General features: G+C 36.1%; 1 protein-coding gene across 1 annotated transcript in view; it reads left to right on the forward strand.

Moving 5' to 3' along the window:
* AQR (aquarius intron-binding spliceosomal factor) overlaps positions 1-20,042 on the forward strand; it is a 70,165-nt gene extending 50,123 nt beyond the window's left edge. Inside the window, exons 27-35 of the mRNA XM_072864465.1 lie at positions 809-946; positions 1,840-1,911; positions 5,661-5,848; positions 6,876-7,047; positions 9,688-9,858; positions 10,627-10,712; positions 11,509-11,683; positions 12,345-12,458; positions 15,632-20,042. Coding sequence (XP_072720566.1) covers positions 809-946; positions 1,840-1,911; positions 5,661-5,848; positions 6,876-7,047; positions 9,688-9,858; positions 10,627-10,712; positions 11,509-11,683; positions 12,345-12,458; positions 15,632-15,880 — 1,365 coding nt within the window. The 3' untranslated portion in view covers positions 15,881-20,042. The remainder of the gene's footprint in view (positions 1-808; positions 947-1,839; positions 1,912-5,660; positions 5,849-6,875; positions 7,048-9,687; positions 9,859-10,626; positions 10,713-11,508; positions 11,684-12,344; positions 12,459-15,631) is intronic.
* Positions 20,043-22,979: the final 2,937 nt, after the last annotated feature.

Here is a 22,979-nt window from a genome sequence, read left to right on the forward strand (position 1 = left end):
GGTAAGTGGATCTGGCTAATCCTATAAAAAACCTCACACAGTTCCAAATTTCTCCTTTGACCTACATCCTAAAAGGAGTATATACCTCTAGGCAGTTTCATTAGCTTGCAAGGCATTCAGGTGAGAATTTCTACCTTTGAGTAATATAGGCATGTTTCACAATAGGGACAAGGGTATAATCTGTTTTATTTTAATCTTAGGAAGCAGCCATTCTGTGTGTTCCATTTTCACTGATTAGCTTACTAGGGTTGGTGCACCTATCACTGCCTCCTCTGATCCTCACAGTGTCTTTGTATTTACAGTGAATTGGCTTTAATCAGATAATCTAGAAGTAACTTAAACAGATTATCTATTTTTCCCAGAACTGCTTGAGAAGCTTTCAAAAGTTAGGATAAAGGTGATCTGGGTATCATTTGGTCATATTAACTGTATTGGTCTTTCTAATACTGAACTTGATGTGATGTTATGATGCAGTAAAGTAGGAAACAAGAAGATGTAGTAAAACACAATTTTGGGAGATTCTGAGAGGGTTCCTCAGAATCAATTGAACAATTGTCTGCAAATTCATATATATACACAGAGGTTGCAGAATTCTTGGATATGTTTTTAGAAGATTGATTTTTGAAATATTGTTGTTTCCAGGTTTAGCATTAAAAAATTATTCAGATGGGATTCTTAACAGTAGATACAGTCATAACTTTCTTGCCTAATTATATTAAGAAGGTGGCCAGATAATTTGAATTAATACATTTTATAAGCAATAATTTTTTGTATTCTGACTTTCAAGATTTTCTTTTCTCTTCCACAGGAATTTAGAGCGTTTGAACTTCTTCGCAGTGGCCTGGATAGATCCAAATATCTGCTGGTGAAAGAAGCAAAAATCATTGCCATGACTTGTACTCACGCTGCTCTGAAACGACATGACCTGGTTGAATTAGGTTTCAAAGTAATGATTATACTAGTGTTACTACACTAATTGTTTTTTGGTTTTTGGTTTGTTTGTTCCCCCCCACCCCCCCCTTTTAATCTGTCCTGAATCTAGGCAACTAGATTATTTTGAGTTGTGTTTTTACCAGTGTGTTTCAAATTGTAATTTTACTGAAGAAAAATTTAACTTCTGTAAGTAAATTGAGATCACTTTTAAGTTACTGTATATATAAAAATGCTTAATAGTGCATCTCTATTAAAAAAAAAAAAAGTTAGTTTTGCCATATTAGATCATGAACAGCAGTGATATGATCGAGTAATAAAATAAAGGCAGAACTGGGCAAAAAACATGGCCTTTATAACTTTGTTAACCTAAAAAATGAACAATTTGAGGAAGAAGAACTATGATGCAATGCTGTTTTCACTCTGCAGTGTTAACCATAGGTATTCATTTAGTACAGACTTTTATCTGACACAAATGAAGCAAAAGCCCACCACCAATAATACTTTCAGTATTATTTTTCTCCAATAATGTACTGTATTGGATCACAAAAGTGCTCCTTTTCTGCTTCAATGCAAAGATACCTAATTAGTTTGCTCCACTGCGGAAAGCTTTTCTCTTGCGGATGGATTATGGCATATGGGAAGCATGTAATGTAGTTCAGTCATGGATTCCTCCTATATGTAAGCCCTGATTGGTACAGATAGATCTGCCATTGATGTAGTAGGATTTCACCCTCTGACATGGATTTTTAGTAATACTGTTATTTTGCCTATAAGGTAAAATCCTGCTGTAACTGCCCCACCCATCAAAAACTGGATGAGTAATTGATGCTTCTTTTGGTAGGCTGAATAACAGCATTAATTTGTATTACTTGGCTGATGGATATCTCTTTACCTTTTCTCTCTCAGTATGACAACATCTTAATGGAAGAGTCTGCTCAGATTCTGGAGATAGAAACCTTTATACCTCTCCTGTTGCAGGTTAGACTTGAATTACAAAACATATGACAAAAAATGATAAATGAAAGTCTGTGTCCTTGAACAATAGTTTCCTTTTAACATTCTATATCTTGTGCAGAAAGTAACCTGGAACTGATATTTGCCATTTGAGTGGACAGTAAGAACTTTCACATTGTTCTACATTAGTTGTTTATGCTTGTTTTTTAATATTATGGAGTAAGCTAATAGGTTCTAAACATGTTGCTTTTATTGACTAAATAGTAGTATTAGCAGGCTTGCACTCTGAAAATAAAAAAGCAAATATATTTACGTAAACTAGGTTCTGGCTTTGTTACTTTTATTCTTTCTCATTTAATAGTGATTATTGCTAATTTAAAAAATTGTTAAAATAATACTTCTTACTAAATAACAGTTTTGTTTCCTGAGAGCATAAGGCTTACATAATTGCTCTGTGTCATCCTGTCTGCTTGTGGTGTTTGGTCAGTTTCAGTCAGGATTAACAGAGATACAGAGATAGCAAGCACCTATAACTTTAAGGAAAACTGGAGCAAATTAGAGAGGAGACATTCTAATTGATGTTACAACTCCACAGAAAGAAAAGAAATGGTTACTGGTTCTACTTCTACTTTTGCCCAGTAATTATGCACCTTTTGTCTAGCTAATTGGTAAATGTTTAGCCTGGAATAAACTGTAGCTTTTACTGTGTTTGGCAAACCAACAATTGGTAGATAAAGGAATGCAGATGTGATGCAGTTGAATGGAAGTCTTGCAGCTGGAAAGGTACTGCTAATGCAGGGAAGGAAAGAAGGAAACTGAAGCTAATGTGGCACAGGAGATATTTATAGCACAGTTTTTAGGAAGCCAGGTAGCAATGGCTCTGTAACATAAGGGATTGTTGTAATAGAGGGCCAACATTGTGAATTTTAAAGTTGAGTATCTTTCCCTAAAATCATTTACTCTGGTCATTCTAAACTCAACACATTCACTCAGACTGTCTTGAAATTTTTTGTGCCTCCAATGAAGGTTATCTGTGGTTGCTTTTAGCAACCTGAGCTTGAGATGCATCACTTTCCTCTTTTAAGAGCTAGAGGATTTCATAAGTAAGCAAAATGTGCTTCTCGCACATCTGCAGCTCTGTTATCTCTGTAATCTCAGATTATCACGAGATAAAATTTCACTTCTGGAAGTGAAGTATGGGCTCCCTCAGGAACTCTGTGCAAAAACTCTTCACCTGTGGGAAGTCAGTAAAACTGAAGACAGTCTATAGTGTTGATTTGATTCTTACTTTTAGTGGCTTTCTGAAAAACACACAGTCTGCATTTGCTTATATTCTAAAATTAAGTTTCCTTTCAGAAGTTTTGCCTGGAGCAGATATTTTCATTGAAAAGCAATAATTCTAAGTCTTCTAGAAAACCACATCCAAGCTTTTGGATATTCCTTCTAAAAGAAAATTGATCTCAGTTGAAAAAGGTGTGATAGAAACTCCATGAAATATTTGATACATTTGTAATTGCAGTTTATAATTTTTCACTTTATTCTTTAACAATGGAGAGTAGAATACAATTGCAGGAATGTAGCTCAGTATGGGCTTAGTGCACAAAGAATGTGCATGTCCAAGTCAACCATATTGCTATTAAAGCCCAAGTCCTGTTCTTAGTTACTGTTTAATTCTGTAGGTTTTTAAGTTTTAGGGGTATTAATGTAGTTCTTTAACACCTTCTGTGTTAAAGACTGCTGAGTTTTTTTATCATTCTGAGCAGGCAGGCACTGATTCACCCTCTAAACCCCAAATACTGCCTGAACTCTGAACAGGAACACACATTTGTCCATCTTGTTTGGGGTGTTTTGAGAGCAAACCTCTACTGGGTTAGCCTTCTCACAAATCATAAAACAGTGACAGTCAAGCTCTCTTTCCCTTTCACTTATTAGTTCATCAGTTGTAATAATACAATGAAATAGACTTAGTTCCTTTCTGTCCTGCAGGCTTAGTGAATCCTCACTGTAGTCTCTAGAACAACATTCAGTTTAGTTAAACCTGAAATACAAGATTTCTTCATGCTGCTTAGTTAGATTTCCCTAACTGTCAGAAAAGTATGGAGGCATAAGTTGTCATTTAGATGGCTTCTCCTGCAATTAGGTATTCAAATCTCTGCACAAAGACACGTGTAATACTTTAGGCTATTGCTTTTGCTTTTTGGCAGTCTTGAATTTAATGCTATAATGTTGTACTGTAGTGCTGTGTAATGAATAATACTGTGTGGCTTTTTACCATGGTTTTGATTGATAAAGAAATTATTTGGTTAAATAAGCATCTTACAGTATTTTTCAAATGTTTGAATGAGCATTGAATAACGAGATGCATCAGGCTAGTGAGGGGAAAGATGTGTATATGAGCAATGCAGAAGCTGAAGAGTTTTGTGTAATTAAAGCAGACCTTTTCACCATAGAGCCATATTCTGGAGGATATTCCATGACCGTTCTTACAAGAGCCTTCCAAATAGTCCTTGAAAATTGAGGAGTTTTTTTAACAAAACCTAAAGAACTAGGCTTACAGAGTAGTAGTACTTGATTTCTTTCACTTGCGATTCAGAGTAAGAAATTTTTAGAAACAGAGTTCTTCGTAGGGCTCTCTATCCGAGTTTGAAATTGCTGATAAGAGCAGAATGATTATATAAAATGCTTGGTCTTCTCCAGATCAGTAACCTTTTTGGAGGAAAAAAAAAAAAAAAGAATCTTTTTCCATGCCGTTGAAAATAATTTCCGTCCTCTTACTTTCTTACTAAGGCGTCTTCAGGCTTGATGAGCTGGACAGTCCAGAGTTCAGTTTTCCTTCCTTGCTCTCTGATCAGAGAGAGCTTCAGTGCTCTTGCACTTCAAGTGGCAAGAAAAGGAACTTTAGGCTCTGTCTTGAATCGTGCTCCTGTGGGGAAACGGAAATATCACAGAAGCGCTTAAGAAATGAGGGTCTGAATTGTAAAACTAGGAAGTGGGAATCTTCAGGATTCTAATTCCTGGATAATGTTACCCAGACATCTGTTCCTTTTTTGTCCCTATGTTACAACTTTCCTTCATGAGCTCTGTCAGTATGTAATATAGGTACAGAAAGGATGATGAGGAACTGGAAAGAGATATACCAAACATAATGAAGAGCATTCAGTCCAAGAGCCAGGGTGAGGATTAATTAGAGGCACATCCTGGTCATGGAAGAGGCCATGTGGGAATTCCAGGGGTAAACAGGTGAAGCACATGAACAACAGAGACACTTGAAAAGCAGGCTCAGTTTGTGCCCCAGACATGAGCACTAAAATTGTTTCAGGCGCTTCAGGCACTTCATATCCACTATCTCAGAATCCAAAAAATAATGTTTAAAAGGCTGTTCTAGGGTAACAGTACTGTGTAAAAATCAGGTTTTTTACTACTGTAACTTCTATAATTGGTTCTTCCTTTTGTCCTGTGATATGTTACTTTTGGCCTTTAAAACAATGTAATATGATATTTATCCTGATGTTTCTCTACTCATTTTAATAGATAAACTTACCTGTTGCTTTATAAGAAACAAGACTATTTAAAATACTACTTCATTTTTCTGGTATTAGATTGGAAAGAAGCTAGTAGTTGTCTTTAAAATGACTGCAGTTCAGTGTGGCTTAAGAACAAATGTTGAAATTTAGGGCTTAGAGTAAGACAGCCAATTTGACTATTAATGTGTTGTAATTGAGTGTCTCGATTATATTATAATTAGTTATAGTTGTGTAATTGTTTAATTCTAGAACCCCCAGGATGGATTCAGTCGTTTGAAGCGGTGGATTATGATTGGTGACCATCATCAGTTGCCACCAGTCATTAAGAACATGGCTTTTCAAAAATACTCCAACATGGAGCAGTCCCTCTTTACACGGTTTGTTCGTGTTGGAGTGCCAACTGTTGATTTGGATGCACAAGGAAGAGCAAGAGCAAGGTGAGACAGAGAAAACGGCATGTCTAGCTTGTAAGAAACCTACCAGGTTAGAAATTGGAAAAGCACACATAGTACTGGAAACTTTTTTCCTATTGTTAGGACAGGAGTTTGAAAAACTGTAATTTAGTTGTTTTGTTTCATTTGCTTCAGCTTACACGAGGAAGTCAGATTTTAACTGAATAACAGTTACTTTCAGTATGATTTTAAAAATGCAAATTATATCTGAGTATGATGATAAATGGAGTTTATTTTTCCATCTACTATTTTGCAACATCTCAGAGAACTTCTTAGAGATAAGAGAGCAGAAGAATTCCTTCACTTTGCAGGCGATATCTGGATCAAGGATTTTTTCCATACCTTCCTACGCTTTGTCTTTTCTGATTATAGGTGGCTTCCCCATGAACTATCTGCTACTTTATCTGGTCTGGATATTGTTGTGCATTTCTGACTGAGGCATTTTGGTTATATTGCTGTCCCTATAAATACCAGATATGATTCAGAATCGTGTAGATTTTGGTTGCTTCTCTTCACATCTCATGTTAATACATGGCAATACACAAAATAAGAAAATAAATTGCTTTTTGCAGTAAGAGGCTTTACAGCGGATAATGCAGAAAATCCTTTTTCCCTTACTCTTTCCTTTTTGTAAAGAAGCATTAATATTCCTTAAGTTTTGTTCCCTGTGAAAATTCCTACTAGATTTCTTTGCAAAGTGTAGAGCTGATGAAGTGTAATAGGCTTAAGAGTGAGTGTGCTGCATTGAGCTTTCTAAAAAGAAGTGAAATCTGAAGTTTTCTGTGAGAGAGAACCAAACAGGATCAAAACTTAAAAAGTAATTGCTGGATAGCTTGTACAAGTATGTTCATTCACATACGTGCAGGCTATCCAGCAGTATTATTTCTTTCATTGAAAACCTACAGAAGCATTCATCTTCAAAGCGAGGGGTTGTATGTATGTGAATTATTTTGAATGAGTTCAAGAACCCCCTTTAACTATTTGGGGTTTATCTCTGTGTGGTTTTGGGCAGTTTATGTAACCTCTACAACTGGCGTTACAAGAATCTGGGTAACCTACCTCACGTGCAGCTTCTGCCAGAGTTCAGAACAGCCAATGCTGGGTTTTTGTACGACTTCCAGCTTATAAACGTAGAAGACTTCAACGGTGTGGGAGAGTCTGAACCCAATCCTTATTTCTATCAGGTAAGAAAAATATTACATGTATACTTTATTTAATCTGGATATGGTTTTTTAAATCTGCAGTGAAAACAGACTATCAAAATACAGTAAACTGATGTTTAATTCATGTTCTCAGATAATTGAGTTGTGTGTAGGCATCGGGTTTTTTTACCTTATAATCAGTTTTGAATGTTGAAAATGGTACCATATTATGTTGTGCTTTTTGCTCAATGTGAAAGACTTTGCTTGTTACCTATGTTTTGTCAATGTTATGAGAGAGGTGTATAATTCTTTATGAAACATTGTTTTGGCTTATGGCAAATTAAAGTCCATTGTAATTCAGCTGTACTGCCATGGTAGTGAAATAAACAGAAGCATTTCCCCTGTACGTGCAGGATCAAAGTTTGCTCTGTGGCACATATGTGAGTTTGAAGAGTCACTGTTTTGATTTGATCTATATTTAAGAATGCTAAAAAGCCCATTCATAAAAGAATGAAACAGTAGTGCAAGAAATATACATAAGAGGCGGAGAGACATTGAAGCTGAAGTAAAACAATTTTGCCAAAAGGTTTTTGCCAAAAAAACCTTAGCCTTGGAATTTCTCAACTAAATTTTCAAATTAAGCCAGCAACAACAGCCTCCATCTATTTATCTTAAATGTAGGAAAACTTTTTACACTTGTAATGCGATGCTTATATTTTCAGTCCTCTTATTTTTCTTGTTTTAAAAACAGTGATGAAAACAAACTGTGGTGCCTAAATTACCAGTTTGGGTCTCAGCAAAGTTAGAGGCTGGAGCTGTGTGCAAGTTAATGAGTTTAATTCAAACATGGAATTAACACCTTATATTTTGTTTAATGTTATGGAAAGCAAACATTATACTTTAAGATGATAGTATTTGTGGTCATTTTTTTTCCCTGTGAACTCATTGAGAGTTATGTTAATCCATTTTTTAAAAGGTATGAAAGATATTCATAGTTTATGCTTGGGTTCCTCTCACTTTTTTTTAATACAAACTAGTGTGCTGTTAATGAACAAAGCCATGGTGAGCCATAATCCAGTATATCTCATTTCTAGTTTGAGGACAGGGTTGTTTGGAGGGGAGAGTTTCTTATGATTTTGTTTCTAAGCTGTAACACTGTAATGTACAAGTAGTAAAAAGTTGTCCTGTGGAACAGCTGAAATTGGTGCCTTAAAACCAGGATTCTGATAACTGAGAATCTGAGCACTGCTTTAGTCCACTCCTGGGCCAAAAAAGACTGAGAACACTCACGCGAGGACACAGAACACCTTTATCATTACTACAGTGCTTTCATGAGCAAACTCTTATAATAGGTCTGACAGTTAATTTTTTTTCATGATCTTGAGGATGGAGAGGTGTATGGTGGCAGAGTATGTTGGTGGCATTGCATGGTTTTTCATGAGATAACAAATTCCTGCCGTGTATTATTTCTCTCTTTGTGAATTTGGGCATTTCTTTCCAGACTTAAAGAGGATTAAGATTTGTAGAATAGCTTTATGCCCACAGGTGTTTGGTATGTGTAGCAACTGCATTTTCCAAGTAATGCAGAGCCCACTTAAGAAGAAATAAAGGAGGCTGGTATGCCTAGCCTAGTCAAACATATACCAAGTGGGGATAAGATTCCCAGTATAAATAGAGCAGGAATAAATGTGAGCAATTGAGAATAACTTTTTAGCCTGAAAGATAGTTTTTGTTGACAGAAAAGGGATTTAAACAGGCTATGAATAACTTCAGTCTGGAAATAGGACAAAACTTCCTACAGCCAGAAGAGTGATGCTTTATTAGTAGTAAATAATTATGTTTAGACATTTATTATTATCTTCATTATTAGACATTTATTAGTAGTAATGGCACAAAAAAAAAGTTATGCAATACAAAATAACAGCTGGTCATTTGAAATTGAATAGGTATAGCCTCAGTAGAAATAACTGGATTTGATAATCCAGATGTCTCTCTCCTAATTAATAGTTGAAAGGAGTTTAGTTACTCTACTTGAACTAGTTCTTACTTTCAGCTTACTGGAGAGTGAGTCATTGTGTTTTTTAAACCCTTGTATTTAAATACAGGTATCTGTAGACTATCAACTTGTAATACTTTTTAACAAATAATAATTCCACAGGTTTATGTAACAGGTGCTTTTTTGGCATGTGACCTTTAAGAAGAAAAAATTAAATACGGTATTGGTTGAGTTCTGTAATAATACAGTTAAGGTGGCAGTTCTGTTGGGCAGACAGCTAGAAGCATATAAATGCATTTATATAAAAATGTGTAAATATTCAGTATCTCATAAATATAATTTAAATGGACTATTAAATACTTAGATTTTAATCTCATAGTGAAATAAAACTGGGAGCTTCTGAGTAGGTATTGGAAAGTGTCAATCAATGACTAACAGTAATGTAGAGATTTTCAGCAATTCTCTGAAGAGGAATCAGAATGAAGTTACTAAACCTGCTTGTGGTTCTTTTGTTCTTTCAAAATGGCTTTGAACAAAGAAAGATCAGATCTATAGACATTTCTCAGCACTGAGATTTTTGTCTAAATACATGATAATGTCATAGATGTTATTCTTTCCAACTTTACAAGTTGAGTAACCCCTTCTTTTTCTTTGTTTCTTTTTTCCCCTCTCCTCTTAAACTTAAGAATCTTGGTGAAGCAGAGTATGTTGTAGCACTCTTCATGTATATGTGCCTGCTTGGTTATCCTGCAGACAAGATAAGTATCCTGACAACATACAATGGACAGAAACACCTGATCCGTGATGTCATTAATCAGCGGTGTGGAAATAATCCACTGATTGGACGGCCAAACAAGGTGACTTTGAAAATGTATCAGTCATTGGAGTGGTTCTGGCTTGTTTGGTTTTAAATTGTCATATTATAGAACAAACTAATTGAATAGATTCACAGCTTCCTGTGCAAGTATTCCCTGGTTAACTACACATTTATTATGCTACATTCTGTGGAATTTCATAGAGTAGTGCCCTTGTTTCTGCCTGTTTGTAATTTGACATACAAATAAACTGAAGTCAGTGAAGTTGGAAAGGCTACAGACTACATGGGGCAGAATAACTCTTTTCTTTGTCATTTATTTTGTCCTAAAAAAAAAAAAACAACCAACCAAAAAAAAAACCAAACCACCAGAAACCCACACCTTTAGGAAGATCCACCCAGAGTGGAAATGATTTGATAAAACGTATGATGACAAATCTGATGAAACAAATAAAAAACTTGGTTATAAAAGTCTGGTGCTAATTCTGCAGGTTAAAACTCTGTATTATAAAACTGATGGCTTTCCACAATCTTTTGGTATTAGCACCCCACTGTTAGCTGTCTGAATTGAATAAAAATGTAAAAGAATCGCTATACAGTCAGACAAAAGCTTCTCCCAACATCTCCCAAAAAGAACAGGCTGATGATTTTTGGGTAGAGGTCAACTAAACCAAAGTTAAAGCATTTTCTTTTCTTTTCCCATTTATTGCAGTCTCAATCTGAAGCTGATGTTAAAATTTTGGTGTCACGTTTTAATTGAAATGGCAAAGATTAACCTATGGAGGTTTTTTCTTGGTTTTTGATTCTCTAGGTAACAACTGTGGACAGATTTCAAGGTCAACAAAATGATTATATTCTCCTTTCACTAGTGCGTACCAAAGCTGTAGGCCACCTTAGGTACGTAAAAGATACTCTTGTAGTGTCATTAAACTACATGTTTTCTGTATCAGAAATATGTTTATAGCACATTATACAAAAGCATTCAATTATTTGAGTATGTAGTAGAAATGAAGTTTAATGCTATGGATTGAATGAAGTTCAGACATACTTCCTTTTATTACTGTCTGGTACCCTCTTCACAACCACTTTAGTAATGGCTCTTATACTATAATTAGTTTATATTACTGCAGATAGGCTGAACTTGGTTTCACCCTGGTAGAACGATAGGAATGTAACGCTTGTTGAACAAATGCAGCCTTAAATTTTCTCATAGATTCTTTCCTGTAAGTGAGCTTTTTATTTGTTTTGTATCGGAAGTGTTTGATCACTGCATAAGTTGCATTATGATGTGTAGTTTAAAATGCTTGCACTTTAGGTTTGCGGTGGGCTGGAGGAACACTTGTCTATTCAGCAGTAGTTAGATGAGTTATCAAACTCATCTTAACTCATTCAGGGATAGAGAAATGCTATTGTGATGTGTTCTCAATGTAAATTTTTACCTCTGAAGTCTAGGAAAATAGTAAAGGGTGGTTTTTCATATCATTATCGGGACAGTGAACCCTCTTTCATATAATGGTTCTAGGATTTGGTAGTTATTGAAACAGTAGGTAGGGAAAAAAACTAAAGACAAAATCGTATGTTAGCAGATTATTTATATTTCCTTTAATTAAGACTTCTGTATACTTCTAGTTATTTTTATTGCAACTATGTCATCAGTGAAAAGAACATGATTCATTTTGTTTGTTTTCTGAAGGGATGTCCGACGATTAGTCGTTGCCATGTCAAGAGCCAGGCTCGGGCTTTACATCTTTGCAAGGGTATCGCTGTTTCAGAACTGTTTTGAGCTAACTCCAGCTTTCAGCCAACTCACAGCTCGACCACTTCACCTCCATATTGTTCCCACGGAATGTTTTCCAACAGCAAGACAGGTAGGAACAGCTGCTTTGAATTTTGCTATCTGTAATGGGTGTGTGTGTTCGCCCACTTTTTTTGAGTGGGATATAAGACGTGGCACCGTCTTCTCTGCTAAACCAGTACCTCTTGGATAATTATATCCCTAGAGTTAACTTTTATCATGATACACACTAGCTGTTTTTAATTGATTTTTCCACAAAACTTAGTTATCAATGTAACTGTTGTGACTGCTTTTTCCTAAGTTCTGCCTGTGTAAGTGGTTCAATATTTTTCTTTTATGATAAATAGGTAAGTTTTTAGTGTGTTACATACTTTTGGTCTTGTTATGAAACAAAATAATGTTATTTAAAAAAAAAACAAGCCACACAAAGCTAATCACTTCTTATTAAAAGAGGTAAATGACCCAAGTCTGAAATGTGCTTTATGGAGTAAGCATCAGAACCCAGCCTTTCCTTTTGAAACTTCTTTGTTGGGCTGCAGTATCATGATTAATCTAGTTCCCCAAAGTGTAAGACCTACACTTCCTATCTTTCTAAAGAATTTAGCCGTTTTTTTCTTTAAAAAGCATTATTTAATTTCTTGGGGTTTATGTTTTCTAATATAGTTAAATAACTGTTGAATAATGGTGTTTTGCTTTGCATGCTGAATGTCTACTTTTTTTCCCCCCTTCCTTAGAATGGAGAAAGACCATCTCACCAAATACATGTTATTAAGAACATGCCTCAAATGGCTAACTTTGTGTACAATATGTATATGCACATGATACAGAGTACACGCCACTATCAACAGGTAAGGACCTTCTAACTTTTGGAAGGTGTGCATTTAAAATAAAATTGATTTTTAGTAAGTGACATGAGATGCCGTTGAGGTTTGACACTGTTCCTGTTATGTTTTAAATTCAAGAAGGTTTGATGACTGGGAGTGAGAATATTGAGGTCTTTAAAATCTTGCAGTAGCAAGAGCTGTATCTTTTAGTAATGCAAGCCCCAATTTAAGGCCCAGAACCAGCAGTAATTCATGCAGAGTGCTAGACATGGCTCTGTCTGGGCCCAAAAATTCCTCATTAATACTAAAGAACTAGCCTGTCCAGTATTTACTTGAAGTAAACTTGTGTGTTACATTTCAGGTAAGTGCAGCTAGTAGTATTGTAGCACCACGGCATGGTGCATTAATGTTTTGTAATAGAGGTTTTCATGACAAGCCTGCAGTGTTTAGAAAGACCAGATCATGTCTTGGAACCATTTTAACCATGGTAGCTCACTGCATTATCCAGGCTGGTTAGCAGCTGTAGCGTTTTTATTCTGGAGCAATTTTTTTCAGCACTAGTTCAGCACCAATCAAAATAGCATGGCGTTGGAAGCAGTTGTAGATGCTTTCTCACTTCTGTACCTGATTTTGTCAGTGTTTAATCCCTGAAGCAGAATTCAGAACCCAACAAAAACACTTTGGTGTCTTATGTATGTGAGCAGAGCTTTAAGGTAGTTTAGATAGTATACTGAGCAGAAAGCTGCCTTTACTCAGCATACTTGGATCTGTAGATGTCTAGAGGCAGCTGATCGTAATAAACAGAAAGGGAGAGGTCTTACATGCTTTCACTTAATGTCTGGGGTGTATCATGATTATATTACCTATAATTTATTCTTTCATGGTACTCTGAAGTTCCCTTGTTGATTTTTGCTCTTCTGAAGGATTTCCAAAAGTGGAAAAAATTTATATAAAAGGACACTACTTGCTCTGTATTAGCTGGCTGTGGGAAGAGAGAGCGTGAGCATGGCTCTGTATCCTTGAACAGATTAGTCCAAGGTACTTGTCTGTGAGATCTAGGTTCTATTCTTTAATGCAAGGATGTTTCTCTATCACATCCTCATCCTTCCTTCTTCCTTCCAGTGACTGTTTCATCTAATATGGAACAGTGGAATCAGTAGAGATCAGAACCCAGAACTTCTCCTTTAACTGAATGTCAGACTTTCCGATAGAAAATTTCTTTTCCTCTGCAATTCTTATCCAGTGAATCTTGGATTATTTTTTTTTCTTCTGGGAGGCATAGCTTCATCCAAATTTGAAGCATTGTGCTACCCAGAAAAAGCCTTTGCCAGGTGGACAGGATACTTTCTCACTATTTTGGGAAGTGCTCTAATTATCTGTCTGCTGTAAAGGAAAGGGGAGAGAGAAAGAGGAGTGACACTGCTAAAATCTCCTCTTCTTGTAACTGTATTTTTTTTTTTTTAAGTAGTGAAAGCTTACACTGTTATGTTAGAAACCCAGTCCTATAAGCGCATTACGAGACTTGTGTTGGACCTAGTTTGTGTAATATAGTTGGAGATCTCTCAACCGTGCAAATTGTATGTGATGAAGACTTGGTGAACTGTGCAGTTGGTCACATTCAGATGCAAATAAATAGCCCTCTCAAAACTGAGAAGTGTATGCATGTCCTGTCAAGCAGATGGTAGCATCTAAATTTTACCAAAATTTTTGTTTGACACCTTAGTCAAATATGGACCCAATCCTTCTCCTAATACCAGTTATTCTTTTTAGCATCCTAATCTTATCCATTGCTAGCTAAAATTAGTTACAAAACTGCTGGTTTCCTACTGTGGCAATGAATCACATTCTCCTTGCAGAAGCCAAAACGTGAACTAAAAAAAAAAAAAAAAAAAAAAGGCAAGCATTAAATTTCTTTTACCCTGTTTAGGACAACATGATATTTTTCCTTTTCTTTTACGCTAGTCTTAACAGTAGTAGTCACAAAGCACAACATGCATCTAACTAAATCACAGAAGTCTGAGTTTGTCTCATGCATCAAGAATATATTTTTGTAATTAAAGGATCTCTGGTTTTGAAATACACTTTTTCTGTGAACAGATGTATTATAGGGACCAGTGTGATAACTTCAAAGTCTATAAAAATGCTTTTCATATCTTTGCTGGTAGTCATAATTGCTTCATAGATTTGCCTATGCTTGTCAGAAATTTCTAATATTAGTGTCATCTAATTGAAGATAAGACTTCACTGTAATTAAACACTTAATTTGTCATGTGAAGCCAAGTTGCCTTTAAGCAAAACAAAACTAAACAGTCATCCATGGGAGGTTTATCGAGCTTTCATTTCATTAAAATGCTTCACAATATTACAAGGAAATATCCATCATGTCATTAAATAATATCAGGCTGCAAAAAGTATGAGTATTTCAGTACAGCCTGGAGTTGTATAGCATTCATTCTCTTCAGCTCACTGTGTTCTTGGTATTTTTTTTCCCGAAGTCTGTAATATGGCTACCATTGCTGCTTATAATGTTTTGCAAACTACATTTTTGGTTGCGAGCAAAACACTTTGAATATACTAAAGCACTTTTCCAGAAGTATTATGTGAAAAATATCTAAGCATTGCTTTAACTGTTACTGGAACTTGCGTTGTTCTACACTTACAGCTGTGGGTGAAACTTGTATAAGTACAGATAAAGTTCACATAGCATTTTATAAGACATTTCAAGGGGAAATTACTGGAATGACTTGTTAAAGACAGGCCTGTTAAAGGCCTCATAAAGCAAGTTAAACATATCTAGGAGTTTGAAATGGTAATAGATGAGATTACGGTAGGAATGTGCTTGTTGCTCCAAGTAGGGATTTACCACAGCCCTATTACTTGTCTGGCTGTTTGGGATAATGAAATGTGTTTGATATCCTTGAATTGGAAGTACTGAGTTTCTAACGCCCTCTTTTCAGGCAAAAAATGTGTCTAATAAAACCAGTGTTTGATCCAAGATTATTCTTAATTTTTTTTATATAGGAGTTAAGTGCCTACAAATGATTAGGGCTTCTAAATTTTAAGTCTTTGTTGTCAACTTGTTATCTAATGCAAAATCCTAAATATAAGGTGAACAGTTCAAGCTAAAACAGGAATAGATGCCCAAACAGATGCATTTGTTGTAAAACCTGAAAATCCATTCTTTTTTGATCATCTAGCGTTTACTGCCCCCACCTGCCATGATTGAAGAACCAGAAACTACTCCATCGCAAGAGACCGAAGTAGAAGGTGAAGTGCAAGGCATGCAGGAAGATGCAGAAGAAGAAGAAAATAAGGTAGGGGAAGAAATGATAAAGGAAGGAGAACTGAAAGTGGCTGAAGTGGATGAACATCGAACAATGCCAGAACACCCCGGAAGAGACAGTGATAGTGGAGACAGTGAACCTGAGAATGAGACTGAAAAGTGATCCACGTGATGTTTGTCCTCTACATGTTTTGGAAAACGGATGGGGAAAACAGCAGTTAGGAATATAATTACTCTTTTTACATTGACTTTTTAAAATGGTTGCTTGTGTAATGCGACCTGTTTGGTATATTTTTCACTGAATACTTTGTGGACAAGCAAAATGTTTGGCAAACTTTTCACTGAGTTCTTGTCAGTATCAGTAATGTAATTTGTTTAGTGGCCTCAGATGACACACAATTTCCTTTTCATAAGTTGTTCAGTAAAGATGTTTTTTATACCGGTTTTGAATATTTGACCTTTAATTCAGTCACTGAGTTAACCGTTAAACCTCACTGATTAAGTGTATTCAATGTTGGTCAGACACACTTTATAGTTTCCTTAATATTTTGCAATGGAGAATTCCTTACACAGACCTGTGCTTGTATACACTGAGATGGTATTTTAGGCATTAGGCTCAAGTTCAGTAAGGTAGTTAATTGTATGTCTGAGAAATGTGAATTGCCATGGGACTTTGAAATGTTTAAAAACTTTATTGAATTGGGACCTTAGCAGGTTCTCAGAATTTCATAAGGCCCAGGTAGTTGTAGCCATTTCTCATTGTTGACTTCTGCTGCTGTTTTTAATTGATCGCTATTTACAGAAGTAGTGAGGATACAGCTTTTCAGCAGCACTGTTTTTTAAAATAGTGTTTTGAAATAAATTTCTTTTGCTTTAAGAGGACACAGTAATTGCCCAGGATAAAGCTACATGAAGAAGAAAAATGAAAGTAGTTCCCCGAATGCAGGATTTGCAAAACATGCAGTATTGATATTAATGACATAACGGTTGAATGGGTTTTCTAGGGTAACTTCCAAGTGTACATCTTTCATAAAGTGATCAGAGAGAGGTTTTTCCCTGGTTCATTAAGAATGCCTGCCAGCTTGGCAAATTATTCAATGGTTCAATGAGACTTATGAATTTCCAAGTAGATTTTCAAACAAAGCCAATAGCCATAGGAACACTTTTATTGCTGACAAAGGGAAAATGCTTGGTTTTCAAGTGTTGCAGTTGTGAAGCAGCCAGAAGGACTTCCTCACTAAATTGACTAGAGAATAATTAACTTACAAGCTTTTATTAATAGCATTGAATTTTTTTCTTAATATTTTTGTAGTATAATAAGGAAAAAAGAAACAGTATAAAATAAGCCAAGCTCCATGAAATACATCTGTTGCATACTTGTGCGTACATGCTGAGATCTCATCTGCCCCTCCCCCTGAAATCATTCTCCCCCATCAGTTAGAGGGGAGCTCAAGAGTAACAAATCCTAATACTTGCTATTCGTACACAGTGTTCTCTTACGTTTTTCATTTGCCGAAATTCTTTTTTCTTTGCCAAAGTTTTCTCAAGCAAGAAAACTAATCAGTTGAGCAGAATGTGTTTCATTGGTTGTTTTGATTGGAAGGGAGTGTACTTTTCATTACCAAATTGTCTGCCTTGGGAGAACATATTACAGTGTTGAACAATGAGGTGATAAGTTTCCTGCAGTAACATTCACATGTTCATGCAGGATTGAATAATACAGGGCCTTCAGGCCACTAGCTCAGCTGAGGGTTGTCATCTTTGTTTTCCAGCCTATTTTGTATAAATATTTGAGTCTTACAATCATATATTGTGCTTTAGGATTTTAGGAACTGGAAAAGGATTCTGGAGGGTTGTTTTTTCTAAAATGGGTAATTTTATTGACAGAGACTCTATTAATAATTAGGACAGAATGACTATTAGCAAGCACCCAAAGCTGAAAGGAGCTGTGAAGACCTTTTTGAGTTGTGCATAGTTCGCAGTGAACTGTGACCACACCTGCCTGTGTGATGCTGGGCTCTGTGTGTGGGTCCCAGGTGTACGTGGTCACTTCTGGCTCAGTTCTTTTAGAACAACAGCCAAGCATAGAGTCGTCCTAGACTTCAGTGTTGCCCTAAAATGGTGAGTGGAGTTGTAATGAAAGTTGTTTCTGGCTAAGGTGCAGGAAGAGGCAATTGAACTGCAAACAATTGCAAAAGCTTGAACAGCCTTAATATGCAGTTTTCTGAGGGACCAAGCACCACCTGTAGAAGAGATGGAAGGTTTTGTTGAGTTGACTTGAGCTGAGCAAGTGGTTCATCAACCCTTGCTGCCATCTACCATATATTGAACTTTACTTTTTTTCAGGGAAATGATAGCATTAGGAGAATGCATTTTCAAAAGTCTGGAAAATCATGTTTTTCTTGTAGCAGTGGTTGGAAAGTTCTTGAGGCTTTGATTTGGAGTATGAGGTTAGGGGTTTGGGGCTTTTTTATCCTCAGAGCTTTTCATTTCTGTTTTTCATTTTTAGTAAAGGATGAACTTTGTCTCTTCCATCAAAATAGTTTTTATGTTCTATTTACATTTTCTTATAAGAAAGAGTAGGTGGGAGAAGTGAAGCAGTCTAAAACTGTAATTTTGATCCACATAGTTTGTTTTCCAATGGCAATATTTACTTGGGATTTAACATCCCCTTCTAATGTTCCTATTTTTATTCTAGTGAACAAGATCCAGTTGTTAAACAAAATGTATTGAAATTAAAAAAAAAAAAAATGACATATACAAATTTAATTATTTTTAAAAGACAGAATCTGTAAGTGAATAAAACAATTGTTAAAATAGCTTTAAAAAAATTCTATTCGAGCATTATTACAAAGAATTATTACAGTACTGCATGAAAACCTAGCAAACAAAATCTTTATGAAGACAAGATCCTTTAAGGGTATAAACCAGAGGAAAAGATATAAAATTACTTTATTTTATTGTTCCAAAGCTATGTAATTAAAAAAACCCAACAAAACACTAATGACTTTTTGAGTGAAACTAAAGAACTAGTAGTGGCTTTTCTTCATATTTATTTAGCCAACACTTCCATGAATTGCTTAATTTTCCTCTGTTACACTGAGCCTGTAAAACAACTTAGGCACTACTTTCCAGATTTATTTAAATAGAGACTAGTTTAGAAACAGCTCAACCCTTGGACTCTAATATTGTGCTGATATAAAAATGATACTTTATTTCAATATACTGTTCATTTCTGTAATAGCCAGAAAAACAAGGGCAAAGGGCAATTTACTTAGGGTTCTGTCTTCCGTACATAGCTGAGATAGTACTATATAAATACAGGCCCCTTTCCATCTGTGACTCTGAAATAGCGCAGTAAGTGCAGGTTTAGGTATGATCAAAGAAAATGCCTTAGTAAAACTCTCAGAGCATGGCTTGCTTTTGCTTTAGTCTGTATGGGACTTTGAAACAGCTTGGCAATGTGGCAAAGACAGTGGATAAGTTCTAAAGGGTTCAGGACAAAGTTCTCCAAGGGGAAAATAGAGACAAGCTGGAGGTCTCAATAAGCAGTTTACAATAATAAATATGTCCATAAACTCCTGAAGATAAGGCCATTACTTTTTCCTATCCTACCTTGCATTTGCTTTAATAGTGGATACCAAATACTGCTCTACGTGTTGGATAAGGTAGGTTCTAACTTCCTTCAAACGGGAAGCAAACATCTGGCCCCTTCTCCTCCCTCTTGGAATGGACCTCTGCAGTTTCATGGGACATAAAAGGAAATCCTGAAGAAACAGAATCCTGAAGAAAAGTATTCTCATGAAGAGTACAAGTTAAGTTTTGCTGACAGAATGGCTTTGCTGACAGTACAAGAGAGACCAGTTTTATCCTCTGAAAACACAGAATTCCTTTAATAAAGACCACCTAGGGGCAATGTTGATCACATACTGGATAAACATGATGGCATACAATTCTATTGAAACAAGAATTAGGTAACACTCGAAATCTTGTAGAGCAAGCAGACAAAAGCGAACGTCCTAGCCAACAAATGAATCACAACCCACAGCAGTCAAGAAGCTGTGAATGCCATTAAGACATATGGCAGTGTAGTTCCCTTTGCCAAACATGGTAATCCTCCCAGTAGAAACAATCAATAGAAAATGAATGTTTGGGGGGAGTTTTGGAGGCTGTTTTTATGGCCCTTAGTGCTTCCTTTGCTATGTGGTTTCTCAAGTGCAGTTCTCTTACAATCCTTTTTCTCAGAGGACTGGTTGCTTAGGTACCTGTCAAAAAAAGCCCAATAACTGTGTAATGTTTATGTGCTATAGTACCAATAAACACATTTTAAAAGAATGCTGTTTCCATTGCAAATTGAAAAAGAACTTCCTTTAAAAGACTTTCAGCTAAGCATCTTCTGTAATTCCATGTATTTTCCTAACTTTTGGGAGGTTTCTGAAGAAGTACAGTACTCAAACTTCCAAAATAAAATTCCTCCTTGCCAACACAGGCATCTACAAAATTAGTACAGTGAAGAGAATGCAAGAAAAGAGGGAGAAACAATACCTGCAATGCTACTCCGTCTCAGTTTGTAAATAGTAGTTATTTCAGGAGAGTAAATACTACTGCTGTAATGAAGTGATCTTTTCCCACTCCTATAGTAGGTAATAAGGACAGATTACTTCTCTGGGCCTGGCTCTGTCAGGGCTTTAATCAACTTAATCCAACCCATATCAGGGATAATGTAATATGTTGCTATTAATAAAAATAGTATGGTTCATTTAGCTTCCATTATGATTTTCACTCACCTTGAAAAAAGACCAAGGACATGGATCTTCGAGTCAAGTAATAGCATTACTTAAGTGTAATGCAGAGAAGCCTGTTGCTGTACTGTTTGTTATATCTGGAAAACAAGATAAAAATAAAAGCTGAAGAAGAGTTATTTCAGCTGTAGGTAAGAAACTTTCCAGAGTTCAGGCATTATCTCTCTGCTTGAGAAACACTATCAGAGCAGAGTATGTTTCTGTGTGAGTGTCTTTTAAGAAAATGTAGACCCAAGCAAAAAGTTGAGCCAGCTGCTGTCAGTGACATGGTTCATCTATAGATATTGGTGAAAAAGCGCATACAACTCCAGTGCGTGTTTGCCTAATGAAACATGAGAATTTTATGATTCCAGAGAACAGCATAAAAGAATAAGCTAGAGACCCAAATAAGGGTCAGGAATATATCAGTCCTGGCACCGTTTGCAAGAGATAAAAAGAAGCTGCCCTTATTGCATTTATCAAGTGTGAATTCCTAAATTGCTGCAACCCAGTGTAAGAGAAGCCCTGCTACGCATCTAGAGACGCTTCAGCATCCTGCTGTGCTAGCCTGACATCTCTTGTGTGTCAAGAGCACTTATTTTTAGGTGGGACAGTCATTAGGGACATAATGTATCTTAACTACTGTAAAGGAAGTAGTTCAGGGGCAGCAGAAGTGGATAGGGAGAAGCTCAGTATAGAGTCACTAAGATTCTGTTTCTGACCTTAATCCACAGCAGTACAGACTTGCCCTATTTTTTTAGAGTGATTTTTGGTAGCAGCAGTCATGTCCTATTGGGCAATACCATGTTTTCTGAAATGAGACATACCACCTTTTGCATGCTGAGTCAGAGAGGGGAGAAAGTGCCTCACCAATAATCCTCTTCTGTTGAGGACACATGCAAGAGCACTGAAACAAGACTAACTGGGGAAAAAAAAGCCCAATTGCAGAAGAGTTGTCTTGCTGTCTGTCACTGACCACCTCTGGAAACATCAGCAGAGTTAAATAAATAACTGCTGTATTGCAATGTATGTACATGTGACTTAAGTTTGAACAGAGCTCATGCATATCCAAATATTGCCTCTGTATGGCTCTAAATTAAAACCTAGTGATGACTAAAGGTAAGATAAGATAAGGAGAGATAATGGTTTTGTTTATTGGAAAGATATACTGAAAATTGCTCTTCTTTGATTGATAGAAATCTTTATTGAAACTGAAGTCTCTATTAGCAGTTTTGTGGATTCATACAGATCCTAGAGGAGAACGTTACATACTCACCTTCTAGAAAATGTTGAGTTCTTATTTCGCGGACTGGCTTTTACGGATACCCTACCCTTTATTGGTCTGGATTTTCTCATCTCTGTCAGTGTGTAGTAGTGAAAAATCATGTGGAGTGGAAGGCCAGAACGCATGGCATCCTGGTCAATTCTGCGTTTATTATAACATTTTATCTAAACTGTTGTAATGAATGTGATTTACATAAACCTTAAGGGATAAACTAGGGATTTTCAGAACCGAAAAGATGTTAGGGAATTAGGAAAATTTTGTGGGGTATTGTTTTAGGAAATAATGCAATTGTAGAGTTGATGACAATTTTCCCAAAGCAATGCTTTTCCCAAAATGTTAGTTAAATGTTGCACTTTGTTGGTACCTTATTTAAAACAAACAAAAACTGTTCAAGCACTTGGCTTTAGTAATGCACTTTTCCTGTACATGAATCATACGTTACTAGAAACTCAAGTGATAAAATAGGAAGTAAAATATATAGTATTCCCAACTTAAAAAAAAAAAATCACAAAAAGACCCACATCAAAAAACCCAAAACATTTCAGAGTGTTTAAAAAATCTGATTTTTTTTTTGGTTCCAATTAGCACTGAAAGGAAATTTTTAAATTTGGAATTTCACAAAATGAAAACTTGACTCTCTGACCAGCTCTGATCAAGTATGTTTGGATGTTGAACCTTTCCTGTGGTACCACTTGAGTTCCAGTTTTGAAAACTGACCGACCTAGACACAGAAGTGAATGATTCACTATGATCTTCATGAAGTTCGAGCTATTAAAATTGTCTTCAATGCCCTGCTTTCCTATCCTGGTACAGGATGTAGTAACATATCTTTTTCCTTGTTTGGACTGACCATGTTTCAGGCACCCTCTAGTTTTACTCAGAGCTAAGCAATGCTCCTGAGTAGCTCATTATTTTCACAGGCTCCATTCTTTATCTCATTTGATCTCTAATGTACTATGAGCTAATCTTCCCCTGCATACCCAGATACTTCAGTGATGGGGCAGTTGTCCCAGATTGCTCCCTGTTCCTGCAATGTTCACCCACCGGCGTTCTGTCAGTCTGAGCTACGTAACGAGACGAGGCACTGAGGACAGCTGCTGCTCCTGACTCATCTTAATGCTCAGTCCTATGTGCAGTACCTTCCTGTAACTCTAAGCTGAAACAATTATCATTATAAATTGGAAAGAAAAACTGAA

The sequence above is a fragment of the Ciconia boyciana genome, chromosome 6 (genome assembly GCF_034638445.1).
Source record: "Ciconia boyciana chromosome 6, ASM3463844v1, whole genome shotgun sequence".
NCBI classification, from domain to species: domain Eukaryota; kingdom Metazoa; phylum Chordata; class Aves; order Ciconiiformes; family Ciconiidae; genus Ciconia; species Ciconia boyciana.